The sequence below is a fragment of the Podarcis erhardii genome (genome assembly GCF_964252035.2).
Source record: "Podarcis erhardii genome assembly, chromosome: 2".
Lineage (NCBI taxonomy): Eukaryota > Metazoa > Chordata > Lepidosauria > Squamata > Lacertidae > Podarcis > Podarcis erhardii.
In genome coordinates, this window is record NC_138498.1 from 82,089,501 (window position 1) to 82,114,633 (window position 25,133).

The 25,133-nt window shown below is 42.0% G+C and overlaps 1 protein-coding gene across 1 annotated transcript in view; it reads right to left on the reverse strand.

Annotated features, from left to right (window-relative positions):
- The window catches only part of TKT (transketolase), a 34,846-nt gene that overhangs the window by 379 nt on the left and 9,334 nt on the right, over positions 1-25,133 (reverse strand). The window contains exons 2-13 of the mRNA XM_081848870.1: positions 22,553-22,670; positions 21,361-21,474; positions 19,669-19,766; positions 14,454-14,645; positions 12,856-12,974; positions 9,472-9,665; positions 7,939-8,103; positions 6,224-6,380; positions 3,426-3,556; positions 2,709-2,792; positions 2,483-2,576; positions 1,061-1,183 (exon numbers count right to left, since the gene is read on the reverse strand). Coding sequence (XP_081704996.1) covers positions 1,061-1,183; positions 2,483-2,576; positions 2,709-2,792; positions 3,426-3,556; positions 6,224-6,380; positions 7,939-8,103; positions 9,472-9,665; positions 12,856-12,974; positions 14,454-14,645; positions 19,669-19,766; positions 21,361-21,474; positions 22,553-22,670 — 1,589 coding nt within the window. The remainder of the gene's footprint in view (positions 1-1,060; positions 1,184-2,482; positions 2,577-2,708; positions 2,793-3,425; positions 3,557-6,223; positions 6,381-7,938; positions 8,104-9,471; positions 9,666-12,855; positions 12,975-14,453; positions 14,646-19,668; positions 19,767-21,360; positions 21,475-22,552; positions 22,671-25,133) is intronic.

Sequence of the window (25,133 nt, forward strand, 5' to 3'; positions counted from 1 at the left end):
AGGCTAACAAGCTTTATTTCTTTGTAAGCAGCTTAATCCAGCCATTTAAAAAGAAAACAATTGGATAGTTCAGAGGGATTGGAAAGGTTGCAAAGTTGTTTGTCCCATGAGAGGCTTTTGCCTAAAGAGTTTTTCTTCTAAGAAGATTAGTGCTTTGATGCCCAATCAAGACAGCTGATCTCCAAGAGTCCACACAAGCCATCCAAGTAGAGTAGTTGGATCATGAAGACACAGCAGATACAAAAATGCTATTTTATAAATGTCTAAAGGAGGACCTGTGGTAAAACGTTGCAGTGTGGAGTGCTCCTTTTTAGTGTTCCAGCCAGCCAGTTAGCTATGCTTTCCTCCACAAAATTCCATTCCACTACATCATTCCCCTGCCCCTCCACAGCAAACAGTCAGCATTCTGAGCACAATGAGCTTGTTCATTCCTCAATGGACATCTTTGAGGTTCCTTAGCTATTTCCCCCCAAATATTTTTTTTCTAGGAATGTTGGGGTTCACCCCAAGCCTGCTGATACCTCCCCATTCTGCAAGGATGGTGCCATTTTGGCTATATAACTAATGGCGCTCATACCCTGAATATCTGAAATAGAGGAAACAATGTCTTAGATATGTAGCTTATTAGATGATGTTGGACCCCCATCAGCCCCAACCAACCCCATCAGCCCCAACCAACTAATGGTCAGGGATAACAGAGTAATATCTGGAGAGCCAGCAGCTCCACTACAACAGCAGGAAATGCAACTCCAACACAACAATGTTTAACTGTTGCAAGAGCACATCCAAGCTAGGATTGCCATGAGAGAAATCTGTACCATGTATAGGTAGAGCTGAAGCACAGGAACTAGAAAATAATCAGTGTCCATGTAATTCTCATTATCGTTATTAATCACCTTCCATGTATGTCCAATGCAATATACAAAATATAAAAAACCCTCCAAAGTTAGGAAACAGCACAGAAGAGGAATTTAAAAACAAACAAAAAATGGACACCCACGGCAGAGACATATATACAGTACTGAATTTTTTCCCTTTGTTATCATGTGTGTTGACCTACCTTCATAGTAATGGTCTTCCACAGTGATAATTCTGCCTTTGGTTGCTCTTGCATTTTCAAGTATAGTTTTCTTATCCAGAGGTTTTATAGTGAAAGGGTCAATCACTCTGATGGAAACTTTTTCTGAGAAAAAGAATGGGAACAGAATTATGCACCAGAGCATGTGGCTCAACAAAACAGAGGACAGGGGACTCACTAATGTTTAACGTTTCATACACATTTATTAAAGCATCCCAACGGAGTCTTTGAAACCACTAAGTATTTGGGTTCTAAGAATGGCCAGAATACGGTCAAAAACAAGCTGACTGATAACTAAACGTAAGCCTTACATTCTCGTTTTGTCATTCCCTAGAATGAGGACACTCATGACCCACTTCCAAGGACCTTTACTATGATAATTGATCCCCAGAAGAATTAAGACACCCAGAAGCTATCGTATGGAATATTTAAAGAACTAGATAGCACAAGGTCATCATTCAGCTTCAGTCTTCTTAAAGCACAGCTGCCTGCTCATTTATCCAATGGCTATAATTGCATTAACTTATTAGTACTATCATCTTGTGGACTTCTCAATAGTGAGATTTCCTTTATTCCACCAAAAGTTATGTTGGAGAATGCCAATAGTCTTGGATAATCATGGCCCAGTACACTTCCAATACTAAAATGATGATATCTGGAATAAAATGAGTAGCAACACATGTGTTTTAAGGAGCAAAATGAGGATGGGAATATGTGAACTACTGCCAGTTAGGTAGCCTGTAACTGAAAGTGTTCAGGTATGGTGCAACCTGTATGTTTCAGGAAAGGTGACATTTCATCTACTGTCAAGCAAACCATGGTTTACTTATCCAGGACTATCCATCTAATAAGATCTTGTGCAGATGCAATATTCCTAATCAATATACCACATGCTCACTGACTTCTCCTTTCCCTCCTTCCCTTTCATCCATGGTTCGTCTTGTACATGCACTGCATTGAGGCTGATCATAGTTACTCCGAACCAGGGTGACCTCAAGTGTTTAGAACCAGTTTGCATCAGATTCACCAGACCCTGTCAAAAGGGAATCTAGTTAGCTATTCTTAACAGTGATGTTAGTGGTGTAATGTTACACCATTATTAAACAAACCATGGAAATTCACAAGGAAGAGAGGCCATACAAATCCATATCACATTTCCAGTCTCTATTGTTCGTACCAGGGCTACGTTGCTACAGATAAGGTACATGTTTGGGTTTGATTTTATATATTAAACTAACATTTTTCTTGTTTTGTTTTTTTAAAATAGACTTAAGGCTCCAAGGAAAGGTGTAGTAATTAGATTACACTTCTAAAGAATTTCCTATCCCCCCCCCTTTATAGCCCTCATGTTCTTCCCTACAAGATGGCTGGTGTGCATTTCTCAAAAGAGTTTGGTGTAATCACCTCTCTTCAGTTGCTCAGCTGCAGCCAGTGCCTCATGCAGAGTTACTCCTGCTCCAATAACCGTGACCTGGTCATCTTTGCTCTTGAATACCACCTGATAACAATAGTAAAACAAAGAATTAGAGAAAGTTCTAGATTTACTGGAAAAAGCTAGTAAAAATCACAATGTTCAATGACTACGTTCTTGTAGTTCAAGTCTTTTAGCAACTTTCAAAATGGCGCTCACCTTGGCTTGTCCAACATGGAAATCCTCATTGCTGCCGTAGATCACGGCATTTTCTGGACGACTGGTTCGTATGAAACAGATGCCCTGTTTTCAAAATGAACACAGGAGAGATTGTAACACCCACAATATCCCATGGAATTAAACTTCAAAACGGAAAAAAGCATTTAAAAGTCCAAACACCAAAATTAGTCTTTTTAAAGCTGAGCGTGTCTAGTTCTGGATGGGTTACCACCCAGGTATTATAAGCATGACACCTTGGGTTCAATAACAGAAGAAAAGTGAGGTATAAATGGAATGAAATAAACAGATAACCAACAATGAAACTCTAACAAATTCACAGCAATGGGCCAGACCCTTCCCTATATGCCTCTGCAACAGAAGTGAGCAAACTTCAGATTTGGAGGCAATAATGGGCCAGATCCTTATCTTTCCCCCATCCCTATGCAGCAACTGTCAATCATCTGAGGTCATGAGGATGCCAGGCGATTGACACCTGCCAAAAGTCTCTTGCACATTTCCTTCCTAATGCCCACTGCACTTGGGAAGAGCTGCACAATGAGGAGTCCCAATGCTACCTATCCTCCATCTGATGTCATATATGATGTCAGGTGTAAGGCTTGCCTGAAATGAACTTGCAGGCTAAATGGGGAGGGCCAGCAGGTTCCCCACCCTTGATCTAAAACTCCCAAGCAAGCACCCTGCGGAAGAGTTGCAGACCTTTGTATTTGCAGCCAATTCCACTGCCTTTTCAGTGGATACAGCATCACTAGGGTAAAATACAGTTGAATTGGGAATGGCACGGAACATGCACAGATCTTCCAGCCCCATCTGTGAAGGTCCATCTTCACCTAGAAAAGAGATGGTTTAGGGGCGGGGGGTTAAAGAAAAATATCAGTGTCGAAAAGTGAACAAACTTCTCTGTATACTTCTTAAAACAAAAGGCATCCAAAATAAATATAAGGCACTCACAGGACATGGAAGGCTACCTACCCTCTTCTGCTTAAACTTGGAAATAGCAAAGAAAGAAGATAGAAGGAAACTAAAAAGAAAGAAAACTAGGGTTATAAAGAAAAATCATGGAAAAATGCAGACATAAATGGTAACTAAAACAATAAAGCAGAAACTAAATCACCACTACCCACAGAGGCAAAAGGAGAAGGAAAAGGGATATAGGGCTACATACATGAGTACAGAAATGAAAGGAAATAAATAGACGATTTTAGCCAACTGGCAAAAGAAAAATGTACAAGGTGACAGTAGGCATGTCTCAATTATTGGTGGAACACAGAAGAATTCATGATTCTATCAGAATGTCCCATTCTGGGAGGGGGCACTTGAAGCTCATAAGAAGCTTACTTTTCAGCGAAGATTGGCTTAATGAAACCCACAGAGAGATGCATTATAATTAGGGATATATTTGGGTGTGTGGCTGTGGGTGTGTAGAGCAGTGAATGGCACAGTTCTAATTCCTCCAGGGCCAGCAGTAGGAAAAGCTGTGGATGCACTTGTGCCCTTCTGGTAGAGAAGTATTTACAGGAAACCAGTTAGAAGAACTGAGTGCATTTTTTCCAACTTCTACTTGGTTGAACTGACTTGTGAACACTGTCTGCCTTAAAAAGCAGCCAGAGGGCCACTCCAAAGTCATTTTTTTAAAATGTGGAATAGTGTTTGCTTCCTGTTTCAGTACAATTGCCACACAGGATGCAGTAAGAGTTACGGAAATGGTACTACCACATCCTTAATATATATACCTATTTAGTCAAGGACCCCAAAAAGCCCCAGTCGGTTGTGCATCTCTGCATTTTAATAAACTTGAGGGGGTAGAGGTTTGTCTCATCATTGGAACTTAAGATCCCATTCCTGATAAGGGCAAGGATTGAACCTGCAGCCTCCTACATACAAACACACACTTCAGAAGTAGGCGAAGCTTTTATCCTGATGGCTGTGAGAGTTCTACTGAAATAAGATCTTGGCATGTGCAAAAAACAAAAGCACATGTCCCACCCTACAAACAGTAATAGAATGTGTGCACTGAAATATACACCAGCACCTGTACTTAAAAGAGGGCTTCACTGTACTGTCGAAGAAGCAACTGGAAATTCTTTGAAGAGAAGCACAAGTGGCAAGTGGTGTTAGAAAGAATCTGAGGCTAATTAATGGCTAAAGCGAGCAACCTGAACATGCGACAGCACTGAGAGACAAGTATAGCAAAGCCCAAGCTGAAAATTCCTGAACCACTGCCAAGCTGTTCAGGCTTCACTGCTTACATTTCCAGTGCAAACTCTGAGTGCAGCATGAGCAATACTTAAGCCAATAAGGAAACTTCCACTGTGCTTTCCAAAGCTCAGATTTAAGAAGAAATTTGTGATAAGCCACTTGCAGTTCTAATCAGCTTTTAGTATGGTATCATTACTGAACCATACACTTTGTCAATGAGCTATGAAGGAACAATATTGCTCCCAAAGATCTGGCAGCTGCTGGCAAAGGTGATTTATACTCACATCTATCAGACAAAACACTGTTCATAATAACCCAATTTGCACACACCCCTAAGGCAAATTATGTCTTGGCCAGAACGAGCAAGCATGCAGGTACCCAGAGTGAAAATTATGGCTACTTTGCTTATCTCTGGTCATGCTATTTCACTGTTTGTAGCTAAACCAGGGTTTGGCTTAGGGTTACATTTGAACACAGACTTGAGGCTTGTCTCTCCCAAATAACCAAGGTTTTTGCTTGGTATAAACTCTGGTTTCTTGGGAGTGAGACTAACCACAAGCATAAGTTTACACAAAATGCTAAATTAAATCCTGTATTTGGCTCATGGCAGTGCAGCAGAACCAGGGGAACAACAAAGTGCATCAGTTTTCATGCTGGGCACCCACATGCTTGCTTATTCTTGCTAAGTCATAGTCTGGTTTAGTATTATGTACAAACAAGGTCATTATCCATATAGCAATAATAGAATAAAAGCTTGGGGGAAAAGCTTGCTTTGCTGTTTTAATTTTGTTGGGTATAGCCAGAGCATCCTGCACGTTGACACAATGCTAAAGTGTAATGGTCATTTGGAACTAAATGAGAATACATAGCATTTTCTAGCACATGTTGGAACAATCTCTGATACATCCAAAACTCACTTTATTTGTCTCTAATGTATACATAGAATGTCTATTGTAGGCAGATCAACTATGTGAGGTTTGAAAAGCACACTTTGGTCAAAGGACTTAGCAGACCATCAGTTTTACAAGCCTCATTTCCTCTATGATGCAACAAGTGATATCATATAAAAAGCAGAGAATAAAATTTGTAGACTATGATAATAAGGTAGGGGGGAGAGATTCCTACAGAATTTTGAAATTACTTCCACTTCATGGGTAAAGCAAAGTTTAGATTTGAATATTTGTTTCAAACTCATACGGAGTTAAAACTTTAACCATGCCCCTTAGTTTTATGAGCTGTCTGTGTGCCTGCATATGGGAGACTAAGGCAATCTGCTGAATAAATTTAAAGACGCTTACCAATGGATACACCGCAGTGAGATCCACAGAGGTTGATGTTGCTCTCGGAAATTGCTGCCATGCGGATCTGATCATATGCCCTGGTGTAAAATGTGGCAAAGGTGCTGGCAAACACAATGTTTCTGTCCCGGGTTGCACAACCAACGCCAACGCTCACCTGTAATGGGGGGCGGGGTGGAGCAGATTAACCAGTTCCAGCAAAATGTGAGTGCTACATACTGAGTTAGCTAAATGTTTTATGCCTATATAAACTATATACATTTTATATATTTATATTCTTCCTCTGAGGAGAAGTTCAGGACAGTATACAAAGCTCTTCCCTTCTCCCTACGTTATCCTTACAACAAGGTAGAGAAAGATGGGAGTGACTCAAGATCAACTGGTAAGTTGATTCATCCATTAGATGAATGAACTTGGGTCTCCATGCTCTTGGTCCAATGGCTACGTCACTAATTGACTAATAGGGCTGGAGTGCATAGAGGAGTGGGAAAGGAAATAAGAGTTACATGTGCCGACAGAATGATCATAGCAGTGCAACCTGCTCTCATGCACATGTTTGTGGCGCACGAAATGTGCTTAAGCTCCTCAAGAAATTGGAAGAAGAAGAAGAAGAGGAGGAGGAGGAGGAGTTTGGATTTGATATCCCGCCTTTCACTCCCCTTCAGGAGTCTCAAAGTGGCTAACATTCTCCTTTCCCTTCCTCCCCCACAACAAACACTCTGTGAGGTGAGTGAGGCTGAGAGACTTCAGAGAAGTGTGACTAGCCCAAGGTCACCCAGCAGCTGCATGTGGAGGAGCGGAGACGCGAACCCGGTTCCCCAGATTACAAGACTACCGCTCTTAACCACTACACCACACAGGAAGTAATGGCTCTGGTTGCAACAGCCTGATCTGCAGAGCTCTGAAGCAGAAGCTCTCTGACAATGGTAGGCTGGATATAGGGAGAGCAGCAGCAAGCTGTCCAAGGCCTGAGGGAAAGGAGAAACAGGGCAGGAGACGCTCTGAAAGAGGTGGGAGGGAAAGAGAAGGTTAACCATGGGGCTGAAAGAGGAGGAGAACTATGGGGCTGATGCACTATGAAATGTGCCCTTGAATCAACCTGGCCGTTGCATGTTGCAGTGTACCTAGAAACCCTAAGCCCCTGGTTCCCAACATGGGGCACACGCCCCACAGGGGGCAATTTGATTTTTAAGGGGGGCAATTTGAGAATGAGTTAGACCAAGTTAATGGCCTTTTAGCTTCCTCCATGTGAACAGGAGTTCCCTTTTTGAATACAGTAATAAGAATTATATTCAAAGAATTATATTATATTCAAATTATATTTGAATTATATTATATTATTATATTATATTATATTATATTCAAAGAATTATATTCAAACACATCCTGGGGAGGATCAGGATTTTAGAGATGTTTAGGTGGGGCATGCCCCCCCCCCAAAAGGTTGGGAACCACTGCTCTAAGCTCTTTAGGACATTGTATCTAACCAAGTCATCCTCAGAGCAGAGCCACCGAAATCAAAGGACAGCACTAACTTGAGTCTATTGATTTCAAAGGGTCTGCTTCAAGGATGACTTAGTTGAATACGAAACCTCATTTATAAAGGTAGGGTAATGGCAATGGTTTAATTATGAGAGTGAGAATTTATCCAAAAAAAACCCTGCTTAGTTTGAAGGAAGAAACAAACGAAGAAACACCCAAACAAACCACCTTACCATGTTTTGTTCAGCGATGTAGCATTCAATGAAACGGCTGGGGTGCTCTTTTTTGAAAAGCTCAGAGAAAGTGGAATTTTTGGTATCCCCATCCAAAGCAACCACACGGTCACAGGCATGGCCCAGTTTGGCAAGGGCCAAGCCATAAGCTTTGCGAGTAGCAAACTGTGGAGAGGAAAAGGACATAGATGCCCCGTTTTCATTATGTTCAATTATTCTGTTATGCTGCAACTGCGAATCTCATAAATAAAAACCTTCAAAAATGAGTCCAAGACAAAACTCTGCATGACCAATATTACACTGAAGAGTTTCAAAGAATCTCTAATGTCCCCCTGTATGTTATAGTATGTCACATCAATACCTTATACTTAAAGCCAACATTTTAAATGTTTACCATTCTGATCCTAAGCATAAAGATTGTCATAGCTAACTGAAGCATCTATAATATGTCCTTGCAATCCTGGTTAACTTCAAGCTTTCTGGTGTTATGCTAGTAGTACAAGGGTCTTTATGCCTCTAGTCATCAAACACATCACAGCTGAAGTAGAAAGACCTAGGAAAAGGCCTCAGGGGAAACTGTGCTGAGAGAAGCCAGGTTGTCCTCATACGGTCACACCAAGTGCAGTGTTGTCCTTTACTTGACTAAAAGCTAGCCATGGGAACACAACCAGCGCTTCCCTAGAGAAGTGGAAACCCCAAACCACCCTTTCTCCTTCTGTCTCTGTTTACTTTGGCATCTAAGAGTTTCCATAAGGTTTTTGTCTGCAGGCTCAGGTAAGATTTCCATGCTCTTCAAATCTGAGGACAGGGAGAGAGAGACTGGTAAGTCTTCCTTTTCCTCTCCCATTTGCTGCATCAGTTCAGCTGCCTGACAGCTATAACTTGCTCTGCATCACAGCAGGTGAAGGAGACAACTGGCCAGTCATGTGACTTTGCCACCACTAGACAAGAGGGACAGGCAAACTCTCTACCTGGTTCATTCTTAAAGAAACAAAAAGTCTGCCTGGGTCTAGAAATGGCAACCAAATTTGATCAGGATGTATCCCTTCCAGCCTGAAGTAGGGACCTGCAGCCTTCACTTGCAGCTATCCTGAATGTGCAAGACATCTCATGTGTGATGGCTCCACAAGTCCCATTCTTAGTAGTTACCTTAGAAGTGACTCACTAGAATTATGGCCTCGCCTTTTAAACAGGCATGAAGTAAAACATTTGCTTTGAGACTCACATGTACAAGATCAAGTTTGGCTCATCTTCAATAGTTTGAAATAGCATTTACTCTTCTCCCAAAAGGTTGACATTTTGAATGGGCATTTTGCTACTATGATGAATTAATTACAATTGGAACTCCACTGAGTAGGCAGCTGAATGTCATCTGGAATATTTTACAGAATTCTGGACTGAAAGTTGTTTATTCTTATTAATCAACTTCATAAAAAACGCAGTTCCCAGAATAGTGAGCAAAAGCACCTTTCCAATCGCAAATATAAACCTAAGCTAGAATTGCTTGAGGAAAACAGAGAAAGACCATCATACCTTCTCTCCTAACTTGTAATTTGGTGGTGAAGGCATCTTGACATTTCTGATGCTGACAACTGGTGCGTCTTCTTGTGGAAGGGCTGGCGAAAGCTTTTTCTTGTTCTGGATTCTATCATCAATCTCTGAAATGACTTGCTCAGCCATGTTTCTGGGAAGAGGTTTGCCATGCCAGTTTTCCTTATCCTCAACACCTGCGGATTACCATACACATAATTAAAAAAAGGAATTAAGTTAAATACAATACACTTTCTCAAAGTGCCAAAATCAGCAGCTTCTTCTGAGTTAGGCCCAAGTAAGCTAATAAGGTTATTTGCAAATGCAAACATCTTCCTATGAGGTTTAAGCTAGCAATGCCTTAGCCTGCCTCATTCCTGTTACTGTATTCCTTTGATCCTGCAGAAAGTCTCCTGACACACTCTTCCCTGGTGTTCCTACAGCTGAATTCCTTCTCCCTCCCCATTATACTCCCGGTTCCATTATTCAAAGATGCTGATGCTGAGCCAGTCATGAGAGTGTCATACTAAGACTGGAAATACCTGGGTTAAAATCCCCACTCACCCTCCCCCCACTCATCCAATGTCACTATCATTCAGCCTGACTTACTTCACAGAACTGCTTTGAGTTTAAAATTGGGAAGCAGGGGAAGGAGATTCCTGAGCTTCTCCAAGGACCTAGCAATCAGTTAATAAAAATATAGTCCTAGTAATTCCTCCCTTCATCTTCTTGTCACCTCCTTTCTAGAGTAATCTCCTTTGGTGCTTGGGCCCACTAGAATGACAATATAACACACACATCAGCATCAGTTAAGTTACAACATAAATGCATATTGCTATTATCCCTTTTTGGCCTCTCTTAGTCCTCTTTAGATCATGAGCCTCTGCAACACGTATCATCACAATTTTGCTTCTGCAATACTGCTAGCTAAACCCTTGGAGCAGGTTGCACTATGTGTTCAAGTAAATGAATAAAATCAAGCCAGCAAATCAATAACCTTGACTGCAATAATGACATGCTAGGTATTCTGTAATTAAGGACCTGAATAAGCAGGCACTCTGTGCAAGCACGAAACGTCTCTTTGCTTCGGGAAAGAGCATCAGACAGACTGAGCTCTCACAGTAACAGGAGCTAAATACTGGATTCTTTTCGCCATACAGAAGTCTCACAGAATGGCAGCATTTGTTCCTGAAAAATGACAAATATCCTAAGTTTATTTAGCTATTTTTGAAATGGCTTAAGCCAGCTGATGGATGCACAAGATTAAAAATGTAACATAATGGGGAGGAGGGGGGAATACATGATAAATGCATAGTGGCACAAACCCCCAGTTGCCTAGCGCAAAGAGATTCATTATTCATTGTGATTTCAGCTGGTTCTCTACCAGAGCAGAAAGGAATTCACATCCTTGCACGTATCCAAATTCAGCAGATGTGCCTGGGCTTTATTTAATTTTTAATGGGCACAGACTGCCAAGCAGGCAGGAGGAGCACAAAGATCTCTGCTGCACGGCTAATGAAACATTTGATGTGTCCTGCCACTTGTGACAGCTCACAATTCATACTGGAGAGCCAAGCAGAAGATGATTCCTACCTACTATTTACCAAAAAGTGGCAGATTCCTTAACGTGAAGCAGGAGGAAAAGCACAAGAGATATTTTGAAGGCTAACTCAAACTTCATTTGACATAAATATATGATATGAGTGAGCATCTCATTCATATTTAACAACTACTGAATTTTTTAAAAAAATGTCCATGTGATTCTCTTGAAGTAGTACGTTGATTTATGGTTTGAATACTGCACACTCTACTTTTCCTGATGGCTTCATAATTGGACCATAACCATTCTCAGGAATATGGAAGTACATATACAGGCATTCTCCTTTATGCTTCCTCATCCCCCTTGAATTGAGCCTAAACTTCTATTTTATTTAGCTTTGCATCTCAGCACCATGCTTGACACTTTTGTAGCATATTTATTGCACAAAAATCTTTTCCTTTACAATAATCAATGAGTTATGCTCCCTTAAGAACAGGGCTTTTAAAAAGATTTCTGCTTAATATCCCAGATTGATCAAATTTTATGTAATTTGTGTGGAAGACTATTATTCAAGTCCTGAGGTATGCTAATCAGGTTTGTTTAGTGTTTTGATTTGCTTTTGATTTTGTGGTGTATATAAATCTGGCTAAATAACATCAGATATAGCAAAGGGTTATGTTGATATGAAGAATAATTTACAGCTAAAGCTTGGTGTGAAAAGAAAAGGCTTAGAGTTCAGACCTAGTGTTTCCCACTATGGCACATACTGTGTCACCTTATAGGCAGGGATAGACAACATGGTGTCCTTCAACCCCAGCCCACATGACCAACGCTGGTGACGTAGGAAAGGGGTGCGGTAAATGCGGGCCGCCCCAGGTTTCATCACTGGGGGGGGGGGTGATCGTGGGGCCTGAGCTGCAGCACGCCCGAGCCACACATCTCTCCTGGGGAGTTATGTGGTGGTTTGGACACCTGCAGACTCCGCGCTGCCCTAAATGGCAACGTGGGCCTTGCGGACTCTGTGGAGGTTCCGCGCAGCATGCTCTGCCATGGCTTGCAGTGTCCCTGGGTGCAGGGCATTTGCGCCACCCTGGGCGCTCAAGCAATTAGCTACGCCACTGACCAACGCTCAGGGATAGAGGAAGCTGTACTCCTGCAATGTCTGGAAGGCGACATGCCACCCTGTAATAAGGTGTCAGCCATCTTGCCATTTTAGTCACCTGCAAATGCAGAAATGTTTAGCAGGCATTTCACCTTGAGTGAGGAACTGATTTCAAAGAACTGGTTCACACTGAAGTCTTACTGGGGGAAATCAAGCCTTTCACACTTAGTGATGTGGAATAAACATTTACTAATGAGATCATTAATGACACTGTCAAATAATCTGAGGTTTTCTGAAATCAAACAGTATATATATTGACTTGTAGCTCAGTCTTTTCACCACTATGCTATACCAACTATCACATTTATTTCTCTCTCATTCGTATATATGAGTGTGTGTATATATATGAGAAATAAATGTGATAGTTGGTGTAGCATAGTGGTGAAAAGACTGAACTTGTAGTCAGGAAACCCCTGCTTTTGAATCTCACATCTGCCTTGAACTTACTAGGTGGCCATAGGCAAACCACTCTTTCAGTCTCAGACCCCTTTCAGCAAAACAGCGTTAATGTTAATGCAGGGTTGCTGTAAGGGTTACATGACAATATAAGTGTTATGAAAGCACTATGTAATTCCTTATCATCATCCTTATCCTTAATAAAAAAAAAAGTGGCTAGAAATACTATTAACAAGCAAATCATAGTGGTAGCTGCTGCACAGCTGAAAAGTCTGCCGCCTGGCATCACCTGTTATTCCTTTGCCTTTATAAGTCTTGGCAATAATTGCAGTTGGCTGATGTTTGGCCTGGCCAAAGGCTTTGCACAGTTCCTCCACACTGTGCCCATCGACGACGATAGCATGCCAGCTAGGAATGCAAACAAACAGATTAGCTTTTAAAAGGATTTGCAGAGGCAAAGCTTTTTATAAGAGCTCCGTGCCGAATAAGCAAAAGCAAGCACTGAACCGGTACATATAGTTATATATTATTAATAAGCTATACTATGGCAATTTTTGTTGCAAGATGCAGCTAGGATCCAAGAACAATAGCTTAAGTGTACCAAAGGGCTTGGCATGCCCAATGAGATGTTTTGCTTTGTTTTTTGAACAGCCAAGCCCAAGCTGTATCACAGTTCGCTTTATCAAACTCCTCAGTAGTTTACCATGTGGCCTGGGGAGCTGCAGTTTGAAAGAAATTAAGACCAGGGTCTCCTGGATGCTTAGGAATGAGCACACAGTTCTCTGGATCCCAGCGACATGTCAGAATCAGAAAATGTTGCACTTGGGCTTGTAGCCTTAGCTTATTCGTCTTCGTCTCTGACTTATGGCACACTGAACAGTAGCAAATTTTAGTCCTAGCATATTCAGCCTAACCTTTATAAATGAATAATAAAAGAACCAGTAGCTAAGAATATTTGGCAAGAATGTATCATGGACTAAAAGATAAATATCTTCCAAGTATTCATAAGCATAAAGGACCTTTGCAAAAACCAAGAATTATCTCTCTGAATAATAAGTTTTTACTTTTTCCACTTACTATCGCATTCTCTTTGTGGGCTCAAAGGCTATAAGCTACCTTCAACCTGTTTAACCACTTTATTAAAATAACTATAAACTAAAGCAAGGTCTAGAATACTTGCTAAGGACACAAGAATCTATAACAATAAATCCTTTCTGAAATAGAGACAACACCTATGAGACCTAAAGACTCAAATAGTTCAATGGGGCCTTTAAGCGTTTTAAGGAGTGAGGAAATAGCCAGTTTCCTCAAATGTGACAAATTTCAACAGAGCCAGAAATAAACGCTATGAAAGCATGACTGTCAACGGCTAGACAAATAAAAAAAAAGCTTCCTTGTCATTTTGTGCTCTTCAAATGAAAGAACAGACTGACTCCTGGACAAAATTTAACAACCTGTATTGGCCTTTACTTTTCTGTATTTATGATCCCTCTATATTGACTATCATGGCTCCAAGTTGGATGCAGACGTCTCTGTTTGTGGAAGGGATTGAGATTCAGTGGAGGCTCCCAGTGCATGAAGAAGACAAGGTGATTTTCACCAAATCTGCCTTCTCCGTGTAGCCCCATGTGCTCTGTATCCTGACACTCTGGAGCAGCTTTTCAGAGAGCACAGGAATTTTGAGGGAGGAATCAGGGGAAATGCCCTCTTCCTTCAGTGGGAGAGCCCTGTGGGAAGACTGCTGCCCATAGAGATTTTGATTCTGCATTTAATGATCCTCTGAACCCAATCCACAAATTGAAAAGAGCACAGAGCAACCAAGGTTGAAGACATCATATATTTCTCAAATACATACATACATACATACATACATACATACATACATACCCAAAGGCTTCACAACGTTTTTGGTAGATTTCAACGTGATGCTGCAGAGGCGCAGGGTCACTTTGTCCAAGTCGGTTAATGTCAAGAATAGCAACCAAATTATCCAGCTTGTAGAACCCAGCAAAGGCCATTGCCTCCCAAACTGAACCTTCAGACAATTCTCCATCACCGAGGACACAATAAACACGGTAGCTGCGTATTGAACAACAAAAAGCAGGGACTAAATATTCAGTATCGTAAGTTGACAAAGGAGGAAAAATACTTTCAGATAAGCCTACATAGTATGGACAATACAACGGTAGCCCCAATGAAACATTTTGCCTTTAAATGACACTCTTCCTACATAGATTTTGTTGGCTCTTCTTCAAAGCCTATAACATGCTTCAGCCCTCTGAGGAATTTTGCTTCTGAATACTTTCCTTTCTTTTTACCATTTTTTGTTGCATCATTATTACATTACCTAGTTAGGTGTTACAGCAGCATATCTGTGTATCTGGAGAAAATAGGTCTGGATCTTAGGAGCAAAAGGCAGGCAGGTGCACAGGACACCTCTGTGACTTACATCTCTACAGCCCATCATGCCAGCCACATGCTTCCTAGCCTGACAGACTTTTGGTATCAAAAAAATTTCAAGTAACAGCCATGTGAAAGTCCAGTATATCACTTCCTTTTTTTCTTAAATTCAGACCCTGCCACTATCCCCAGCTTCCTGTGTGGCTGGGGAAGAACTGGATTTCAACACAGACCTGTTGCCGTTACATTCGGTTTCACCATTAGGACAGGGGCAGGAAACTTGTGGCTGCCCATATGCCCTTGGGCTAGTGCCCACTATCTCTGAGCAATGGCCATGCTGGACAGAAGTTTCTAGTCCAGCAACATCTGAAAAGCCTTAAGTTTCCCACCGCTGACTTTGCTACAACCAGAACGAGTGCGCTTGGCATACTATTACACGGCCTTTCTCAAACTTGGGTCCCCAGATGTTGTTGGACCACAACTTCCATCATCCCTGACCACTGGTCCTGGTAGCTAGGAATGATGGGAGTTGTAGTCCAACAACATCCAGGGACCCAAGTTTGCAAAAGGTTGCTATAATGTTTCCAAAGCATGCTCTCTGGATACTAAAGGCATTAAGATGTCTTGGGTTATTTCTGTTCTGGCGGCCAGTTTATTTTGATTTATTCCTTTAATCAGAGAGAAAGTATACAATCCTCATTAGATGGGTCGATCCAAATGTCTTGTTTGTGTTGGTTTGTGACTCATTTATGCTAAACAAGCTTAAGTGATTTATAGTACTGGATGCGACATAAAATAAATTTTATGAGCCTAAAAGGTGAATCACACAAAGGCTCATCTAGTCCAGCTTTCTGTTTCCACCAGCAATCCAGCAATTGTGTTCCGGAAAATAGTCACCAAAACATAATTTTAAAATCTAATTTAAAATAATGAGTCTGTTTTGAAGACAGGAGGAAGAAAATACAATTTTTTAGAGCTGTGTCAAAGTATTCACAGAAAACGTACACATGTGCAGATAAAAGCTTTATGCTAGCTATGCCATATTTCTTATGGTTGCCATCCGCAGGGGTATGGACACAAGATTTATGCCTGCATTTGGGGATTTGGTTTGACAGGTCACACAAGGCTTGTGGATGCTCTCCGATGTCCTGTTCTACGATCAGGCTTGCACTACAGACATAAGCCTGCCTTAAATGTCATGGCTTCTCCCCCTCCCCAAGAATCGTGGAAAGTATTGATCTTATTAGAAAGCCCTCCCCTTTATGGAATGCGCCTATGGAATGAGCTGCTGCAGGATATGGTAGCAGCCACTAGCCTAGATGGCTTTAAAAGCAGATTAGACAAATTCATAGACTATAAAAGGCTATTAGCTGCCACTAGTTATGATGGCTATATGCTACCTCCAGATTTAGACAAGACGCCACTGAAATACGGTTGCTGGAAACAATAGTGGGAAATGTCTTCATATTCTGCTTGTGGGCTGCCATGGGGCATCTAACCAGCTAGACTAGATAGGTCTTTGCTCTGATGCAGCAGGATTCTGTCCTGATGACAACAGGCCTCTGTAATAGTTTTATCAGCACCCATGCAAAATTACAGTCATTTAGAAGCTATGTCTGACATTACTGGAACCTTAAGCACTACAGATTAATATTGGTTTTAGGATTCTAACATAAACGTGCCCTGAGAGGACAGCTTTTGTTCATAGTCGCACACCAAGTATTATTCAGCTCCGTAATGCAGGTTTTTAAGACCAAAATTGAAGCCCTGCTAGTGTAGTTCACTGAACTAACTTCATTTGTTCCTGTAGGCTGCTGCGGTTGTTAAGAGGCCTAATAATGTGTGCCCGTGTGCCCTAGAAAGTATTTAAGGAGCTCGTAATGGGCAGCAAGAATAATCTGAAACACACATTATTCTCTACTTTTGGTTTTTCCGCCTAAGTCAAAGCCTCACCTACAGGTAATCAAAATGAGTAACCAGAGGGAAGCTGTGAGTCATTAGTGCCAATTATTGTAGAACGAGAATGTAACCTTGAGGGGGGAAAGGTGCTCTAACAATGACTCTTACTGTAAAGCTGAAATGAATGCGTGCCTGCTAAACACACCATCACTGTGACTCAGCAAAATCCTTGGGAAAGCTCAGCTATTACTTAACAAGTGCTGCTTATAATCTATCCAGCCAGAGGCAAGGATTTGCACATTATTCAGTATGTATACTTGAGTCTAAATGCTTAACCTGTAAGAACTGCTATACCTCAAGGGAAAACAAGTTGGGACACTAAAATGCTTGAAGTTTTGTTTGCTTGTTTTATAGTTCATAGCTCCAACCAGCACCAATGGAAACTCCCTTTCTGGGTTGAAGTGACAGCATGAGGCATATTTAGCAGAGGATAGAATTTCCCACCCACACATCGCTATTAGCTGTAAAAAAAACCAACAACCAAACATACAAATGCAACTTCCAAATGCATTTAGAGTCATGTTTAATTTGGCCCTCAGTTGTGGCCTACTGCAGTTAAATAAAAGGTTCAGCTCCACTTCCATTATACTGGGTTTATCCCCACTTCTTTCATGTCATTAGCATCTGCCACAAGTAAAAGCACTGGGAGCAACAGTCTTGCACAGCAATGTTCCTTCTTGGTACGGCTGATTATATTAATATAGATTAGAAATCTTTTGATTTATTAAAAAGGTGCCCAAGACTCAGCCTTGCATTTAAGCACTAGCCTGGTAGTCACAAGTGATTAGGAACTGCATGCAGGTTGAGTGCATGATGCTATTCTAAGCAGGTGAGTGGTGTTAACAGAGGGATAGAGGAGTCTGTCCCTGCTAAGCAACCAGCAGAGAGACTAAGGGAGCTGCCAGAGGATGGAAACCCTTTCCCATTTACTTCCAGCACACAAATGCCACAGCTTGTTGCAAAAGGAACAGAGCTCTCCATCCATCCTTTGCTAGCCGCCAGCAAGCTTGTAAACATTTCTGCAGGCTAGTAACTTCTATGGGCTTATTTACAAGGTCTGTGAGTTTTAAAAAGCACAGCAAAAGAACCGATTTTAAAAACGTTCTTAGAAAAAGCTGCAGAGGGCAGGTGTTGTCTTTGAAGAGGCATCCCCTGTCCCCTCTCTCTTACAGAGGATGAAAAGTCTCTAGTAAGATGGCGCCTACTGTAACATGTGCAGGCATTCAAGAGTATGCTTGCATTGTTGTTTATTCTGATGCAAATTTACATAGTTATAGTCAACCAAAAACCATATGATCAACTAACTAGCATTTCCTTAATCAGGTGACAGTTCTACTTCATGATTTTTTCAAATGAGCAAAGGCCAATATGGATTGTGATGCATCCTGGTAGGGACCAGCAAGGGATAGAAAGAGCCACTGTGAAGTAACTGCTGCATTGCGCAATTTGATGGCATTTTTTTCTGGCAGACAGGTTGACATTTAATGGGTGATTTGCGACCCATCCCAGTATCTCATGATGGGGAATGCACCGGCAGCAGCATTTAAACCTAATATGCAGCTGTTAAAAAGCCCAAGAGGCTAATGGAACAAAGTTGACAATCCTAGATGGATGTAACATCCCTCTCTCGGCCTTAAGATTTTGTGAATCAAACTCAACTCCAAGTGACAGGGTCCGCCCCCCCCCCCCCCAGTTTAGCTTTTCTGCATTTCCTACTTCCTCAAATACTTCATAGATGACTGTATTATTTCTGGGCTGATTTGTCTATTTGCTGAAACATCAGTGTGCAAATTAAATGTATTTGTGTGAGAGGTGAGGTGGGGTGTGTGAATATAGCAAGCTGGCAATAATACAGCAAGACAGGAATAAATACTGATGAGAGTGGTTCATGCTAACATCTACAGTAAATATCATTTGTGTTAGAGCATGTATCTGCAAACTTTATTAGTCACCTAGCTAAATTACGATTTTACAAAACCCTGGCTATTCCCCAGCATGACGTGCAAAGAGCCAGTGAGCACCAACCGTAGGCAGAGATAAAGTCTTTCTATGAATACCACCTGCCAGGCTGCATTAAGATCAGCACATCAGTGTACACAGAAATGCTTTCAAGCAAGTGAAGTGTGCAATGTAAAATTGCATTTACTCAGCAACCCAGGTTTTCATGCTCTAATACTGTCACATAAAATACATCAACTTCCCCAACACACACAGACAAATGCCTTTGGATATCTACTTTTCTTTAACACCACATGAAGATTTTCATACCAGTTCTAACAGGACTATTGCCCTTGAACTCACTACGAGTTGCACAACAGGGTTCTTCTGCATAATATCCTCTAACACCTTTGTTGGACAATGCTGTGTTGCCATAACAATCTTTGAACAAAATTCGCTTTCGCTCAAGCTAAATACTACTTTCATATAAAGTCACCTTTCGATTCCATTGTCACTAGCATTATTTCTGCAGAGGTATGGAGATTCTCGCTCTTTCTCTCATACGTACATGGGCACCGAACAAGCTATAATTGCAATTCAAAAGGTTGTGGACCAGATTTGGCATTTCTTTGCTCTGTGCACAAATTAACAACAGATGAATCTTGTTAATTTAGCAGGGTCTGCATTCTCAAACTTGAGACTGGAAACTTGATTGTGTAACAGCATCAAGGACAGTTTTGCTTCATTTCCTTATCCATCCATACATCTCCATGAAAGCAAAGAGGGTGAAATATTTTCAAGATACCTGGCTTTGTCAAAGTACTTCCCGGTGTAGGCCATACCGCATGCAGCACCCAATCCTTGACCGAGTGATCCAGTAGCGACATCAGTGAATGCTTGTTTCTAAAAAGAAGAAGCAATAGCATGTAATCAAAAGAATACCTACTTCATAAACCCTAAAGCTTTCAATCCTAGGCACACCAGCATTGAGCCTAGTTGGGGTTACTTCCAAGTAAGCATTCACAGATCAGGCTGCATGTTCAACCCTGACCCAAAGTTCCCACAGGTACATCTAGTGAAGCAGGGAAAGATACCACCATAACTCTCTGAAGACTACTTTGTGAAGCTCACCTTTTCACCACCAATACTCATCTTTTTAGCCCTCTATATTATCTAAGTACCATACCCCACCCAACCCCACCCTGCCCTTGAAATCTGGCTCTTAGTCAGCCTTAGCTGCCAGATCAAGCACTCCCTCTGAGCACTTCAGGAAGTCACGAGAAGAGCCTATGGGCTGCATCCAATACAACTGGAGTTCCATTCATGCAACAAGACTATGTCTTCTGTGTGACCCAAAAATCTGCTCTGGTGCACAAGGGGCTGCGGGGAAGAGGAAGCAGACATTCCCATGTGCAAGAGGTAGTATGTTGTGTGAGCAGATCAGCAGCCCCGGATGCAACCCTACATGAGTAAATTAATGCAATACAGGTTTGTCAGGAGTTAAGTATTACTCTGCAGTCATAACCTATACTGCACATCTCTGAAGGTCTGAGATGCAAAAGCTGCACCTGCCCCAAATATTTAAAGCCCCGTTTTCTGCTCTTAGCTGGCAGCTGTTGCAATGGTCATGTTAAATAGATTCTAACAAACGAAGAAAGCATGCTGAACTAATTATCTTGATCAACTGTACGTTTCAAAAACAGGTGCTCATTAGGTGAACCTGTGCCCGGCGACGCTCCCTCTTAACATCAGTCCAGAGACAAAGCAGACTGAGACTAGGCAACTGTCCATGGATCTGCCCTTCCACCACGTTCAAGAGCAGAGGATGAGAGATCAAATTCTACAGCCACTTCCATGGGCTTCTGCATCTAGGGCAGGCAGTGGCAGTGTGTGGAGGGGATTTGTGATGAAGCATCCATCCATTCTCAGAGGTATGAGAGATGTGTCGGAGCATCATAAAAAGTAGCCTGTTTTAATAAAGGGAAAGGGAAAGGGACCCCTGACCATTAGGTCCAGTTGCAGATGACTCTGGGGTTGCGGCGCTCATCTTGCTTTACTGGCCGAGGGAGCCAGCGTACAACTTCCGGGTCATGTGGCCAGCATGACTAAGCTGCTTCTGGTGAACCAGAGCAACGCACGGAAATGCTATTTACCTTCCTGCTGGAGCAGCACCTATTTATCTACTTGCACTTCGTGCTTTTGAACTGCTAGGTGGGCAGGAGCCTGTTTTAATACCATAGCTAATATTGACATGCATGAAAGTAAAGGCATTGAGTGCTGTTCTAAAATGTAAAAGTAATCTTCTTTGGTTGCTTTCTCGGGGGGGGGGGACCTTTAACTATACTACATTTGTTGTCAACCCATGGGTTTATTTCTGTTACCTAAACCATTGCTAAACTATCACTATGAACCAGATGTCGACAGTAGTGTAGTGTAAAAGGTGCACAAACTTTTTGATTCCTAAGGCAATCTCCCTGCGTTTTCCCAAAATACTCACTGGCACAGGGTGGCCTTCCAAAATGGAATCGATTTTCCTCAGGTTTAATAACTCTGATTCATGGAGGAAGCCTGCTTCAGCCCAGGCAGCATACAAGATTGGGGCTGCATGACCCTAGACGAAGGGAAAGAAACAAAATCAACAATTGCAGACCATCTTAAGAAGAGAGGCCAAATAGCATGAAAGGATATGGAAATTCTCATGTCAACATGTTGCCCTCATATTCTGCTTGCAGGCATCTGGTTGTCTACTGCAAGAACAGGATGCTAGAGTAGATGGGGTTTTTGCTTGATGCAGCAAAGCTATTGTGTTGTTATTTTTAAAAAAATAACTATTGAGGAGGAAAAACCATTAGATATCATACTAGTGACATGGTCCCTGCTGAAGGGTCTTATTCAAATTGGAGAGTTTAAATGAGGCAAAAAGGGACAGTGAACTAGTAGAAGGGGGAAAGGGGCTCAACAGAAAATGGGGATGGCTGTTCTAGAATAGGAAACAGCATGGCAAACACGGCAAAAACAGGAGTAAGAAGTGATGGAAAAGAGTGGGAGCAGACAAGCAGTTAGAACAGGAATAAGGGAAAGTTTTTAAAAATAGGTATGTCTACATGTGCAAAGGGGAAAAAATATTTGAAGTCAAAGACCAGAAGGCTGAAAATACTTTCTCCCAGTCCCTCCTCTGTTCTGCTCATTGTAGAGAGAGGCAAATGCCCAAAGTGAGAGACAAGAAAACGAAAATCCCAAGGATCCTGCAATATATGGGGCCTCCTAGTTAATGGTTTGCTTCTCTTCATAAGTGAGTTTGAGCCCCACTCCCCATCTCAAGGTGTGCAAAGAGGTAGAGAAGGAGTAACAGCCCAAAGCAAAAGACAACCGGCTGAATTTCAAGTTCCACTGAAATTAATGTCCCAATCGCTACTTGTCCTACTGATACCAATAGGACTTAGGTGTGACTAACTTGATTGGCAATTGAGCCAATGTCTCAAAAGCCCAAGGAGTTTGAAATAAGTGCATGAATCCAAGGTTCAGCACAGAAATTGTGAAGGATGGCAAAGAAATTCTTGGGTTTTTTGCATTGTTGTATAAGAACACTGCTGAGGATATTTTTTTTGCAAAGAGCCATTAGGAAACAGAGTAGAGTATTCAATCAGAGCTAGCCTTCAGGAGAGTAATGAAAAAGATCTAGCTCTTACCTTGGAAAGAACAAACCGGTCATTGTTAGGATTTCTGGGATCCTGCGGCTTGTACCTCATGGTATGGAAAAACAGCACAGACATGATTTCTGCAGCACTGCAACATGACGTTGGGTGGCTGCAAATCAAAGCACACGGAGCGTTACAACTGCAGCCTCTTGTCAGGTCACATTCCTGTCACTGAAACACCAACATGCTCATCCTTCCAGGCTTCCACAGGGAAACGTGCCATTAGAAGTGCCTGTGAGAACTCCTTCCATCTACTATCATCCTAGTGTCCATTAGCTCTGATCAGTTAAGAGAAGAGAATGTCGTGTTATTTTCCCCAAAATGGATGCCGAAATGTAAGCTTCAGTGACATCCATTCCCCCAAAATGGATGCCGAAATGTAAGCTTCAGTGACACCTTGAGCTACATTCTCTCCACTAAGATCAAGAAAGAGCATCAGAATCAGCAGCTATTATGTTCATGAAGTTACACATTCACCTACTTTTAGAGAAAAGCTTCATTTCCTGTGAAAGGCCCAAGGAGATCTCCTTGACCTGAACGAAGCCTGAACAATATTTAGGTATTTTGGGGAAATGGCCCCTCGCCTATGGTTTATTATACGTGGCTAAAGGGTATTCGCCGCCTAGATGCTGCTGGACTCTACTTCTCACCAGCCCCAGCCAGGATGATGGGAGTGTAGTCCAGCAATATCTGAAAGGACACAACTTTGAAAGAGCATTTATCTGACTAGATGTTAAGTTTTAATGAGCACTTATAAAGGAAAGTTAAGCTTCAGAAAACAAATTGGTGCATTATGACATTGGATATGTTTTCTCTCTTTCGAGAGCACAAGTTGAAGGAGATTTGCAGCAGGGATTTCAATGACCTTGTGAAGGAGCATGTCATCTATGATTTTCTCCTGAGCTTCAGGGAAGGGTTTCAGTTGGTTTGCAAAATAATCATGTCAGTACATTACTAAAAGGAAGATGAACAGGAGAGATGCCCTTTCTAGCACTGCAGATTATTAGGCTATTTCAGGACCAAGAAACAAGTACAATTCTGTTTAACCTAGTATAAACTTGAAGTGGCTTGCTTCCTCCTCCTATATATCCCAATGTGATCTTAAGGATCAACAGCAAACAATTCTTAGAGTACCACACCTGAGCATCATGTTCGGGCAGCAAGAGAGATTCTCCACAGTTGTTAAACTAATTTCTTTAAGAGGTTTCTAAAAGCCCCAACTTGCCTTGAAAAGAAAAAGAAAAACCTCAATACATCTGGCATTTGAATGGTGGAGTGGGAATTCTTCCCCCCACTTCATTTTTCATTTGTGAACATTTGTCATACCCTTCTGATATTGCCTACCCTGAACGATTATCACAGGGAAACTAGAAATTAACATTTCTAGGGATTGGAAAAACTGAGAAAGCAAGCATTACCCTGCAGTGAGATTTACTTTGTCTCTAAAAGACAGAATTTATAAGAATGCATACAGTTAATTATAGATAGTATAACAGCATTCCATAAGCAAGGCATCTGGATTTCAGAATTTTGACTTATTAATAATATATCATTTATTTTAATATATTTAACAGAATTTTACAGCTCAACCCTATGTATGATTACTTAGCCCTGCTTCAAGTGTGGAGAAACCTTTTGGCTCCACAGGCCAGATCCAACTCACGGGCCAAATTTAACAAGTGAGTGAGGATGCCTACCTGTCAACCCACATTCTGTCACAAACGATATCAAGGTTTTTTGCCCTTTGAAATCCCAAAGTCAGGACTTCAAAGTTTGCAGCAGGCAGGAAGGCACTGCTAACATCTGTTTCACTACAAGGAGTTTACAGTGAAACAGCTGCTGAAATTAAGAAAAAGCTTGCTTTTAGCAGTGCTTTGCTACCTGCTGAGTGCTCTGAAAGTGCAGTCAAACTGAGCAGATTTGAGTGTGTGAGGGAGTTTCCTGTAGGATCACCCTTTCTTTGCCAATGTACCAGGAGGGCAATCCTGCTTAGTGCTGGGTACCAGTTTTGTGCAGCATTTCAAAGGCCCCCCACCCTTATCTGAATGACCCTCAGATGTAGGACAAGTGAGCATGGCTTGCCCAAAATGGCTTTGCAGTCCAAATAGGGAAAGTTGGCAGGCCAAAACTGGGCCCCTGGGCTGGAGGTTCCTCACTCCTGTCCTACTGGGTTCAATGAGGCTTAAAAGGTAAAGGTAAAGGGACCCCTGACTGTTTGGTCCAGTCGCGGATGATTCTGGGGTTGCGGCGCTCATCCAGCTTTACTGGCTGAGGGAGCCGGCATACAGCTTCCGGGTCATGTGACCAGCATGACTAAGCCGCTTCTGGTGAACCAGAGCAGCGCACGGAAATGCCGTTTACCTTCCCGCCAGAGCGGTGCCTATTTATCTACTTGCACTTTCATGTGCTTTCAAACTGCTAGGTTGGCAGGAGCAGGGACCAAGCAACAGGAGCTTACCCCGTCACAGGGATTCGAACCGCCGACCTTCTGACTGGCAAGCCCAAGGCTCAGTGGTTTAACCCACAGCGCAACCCGCGTCCCAATGAGGCTTACTCCCTAGTATAAGTGTAT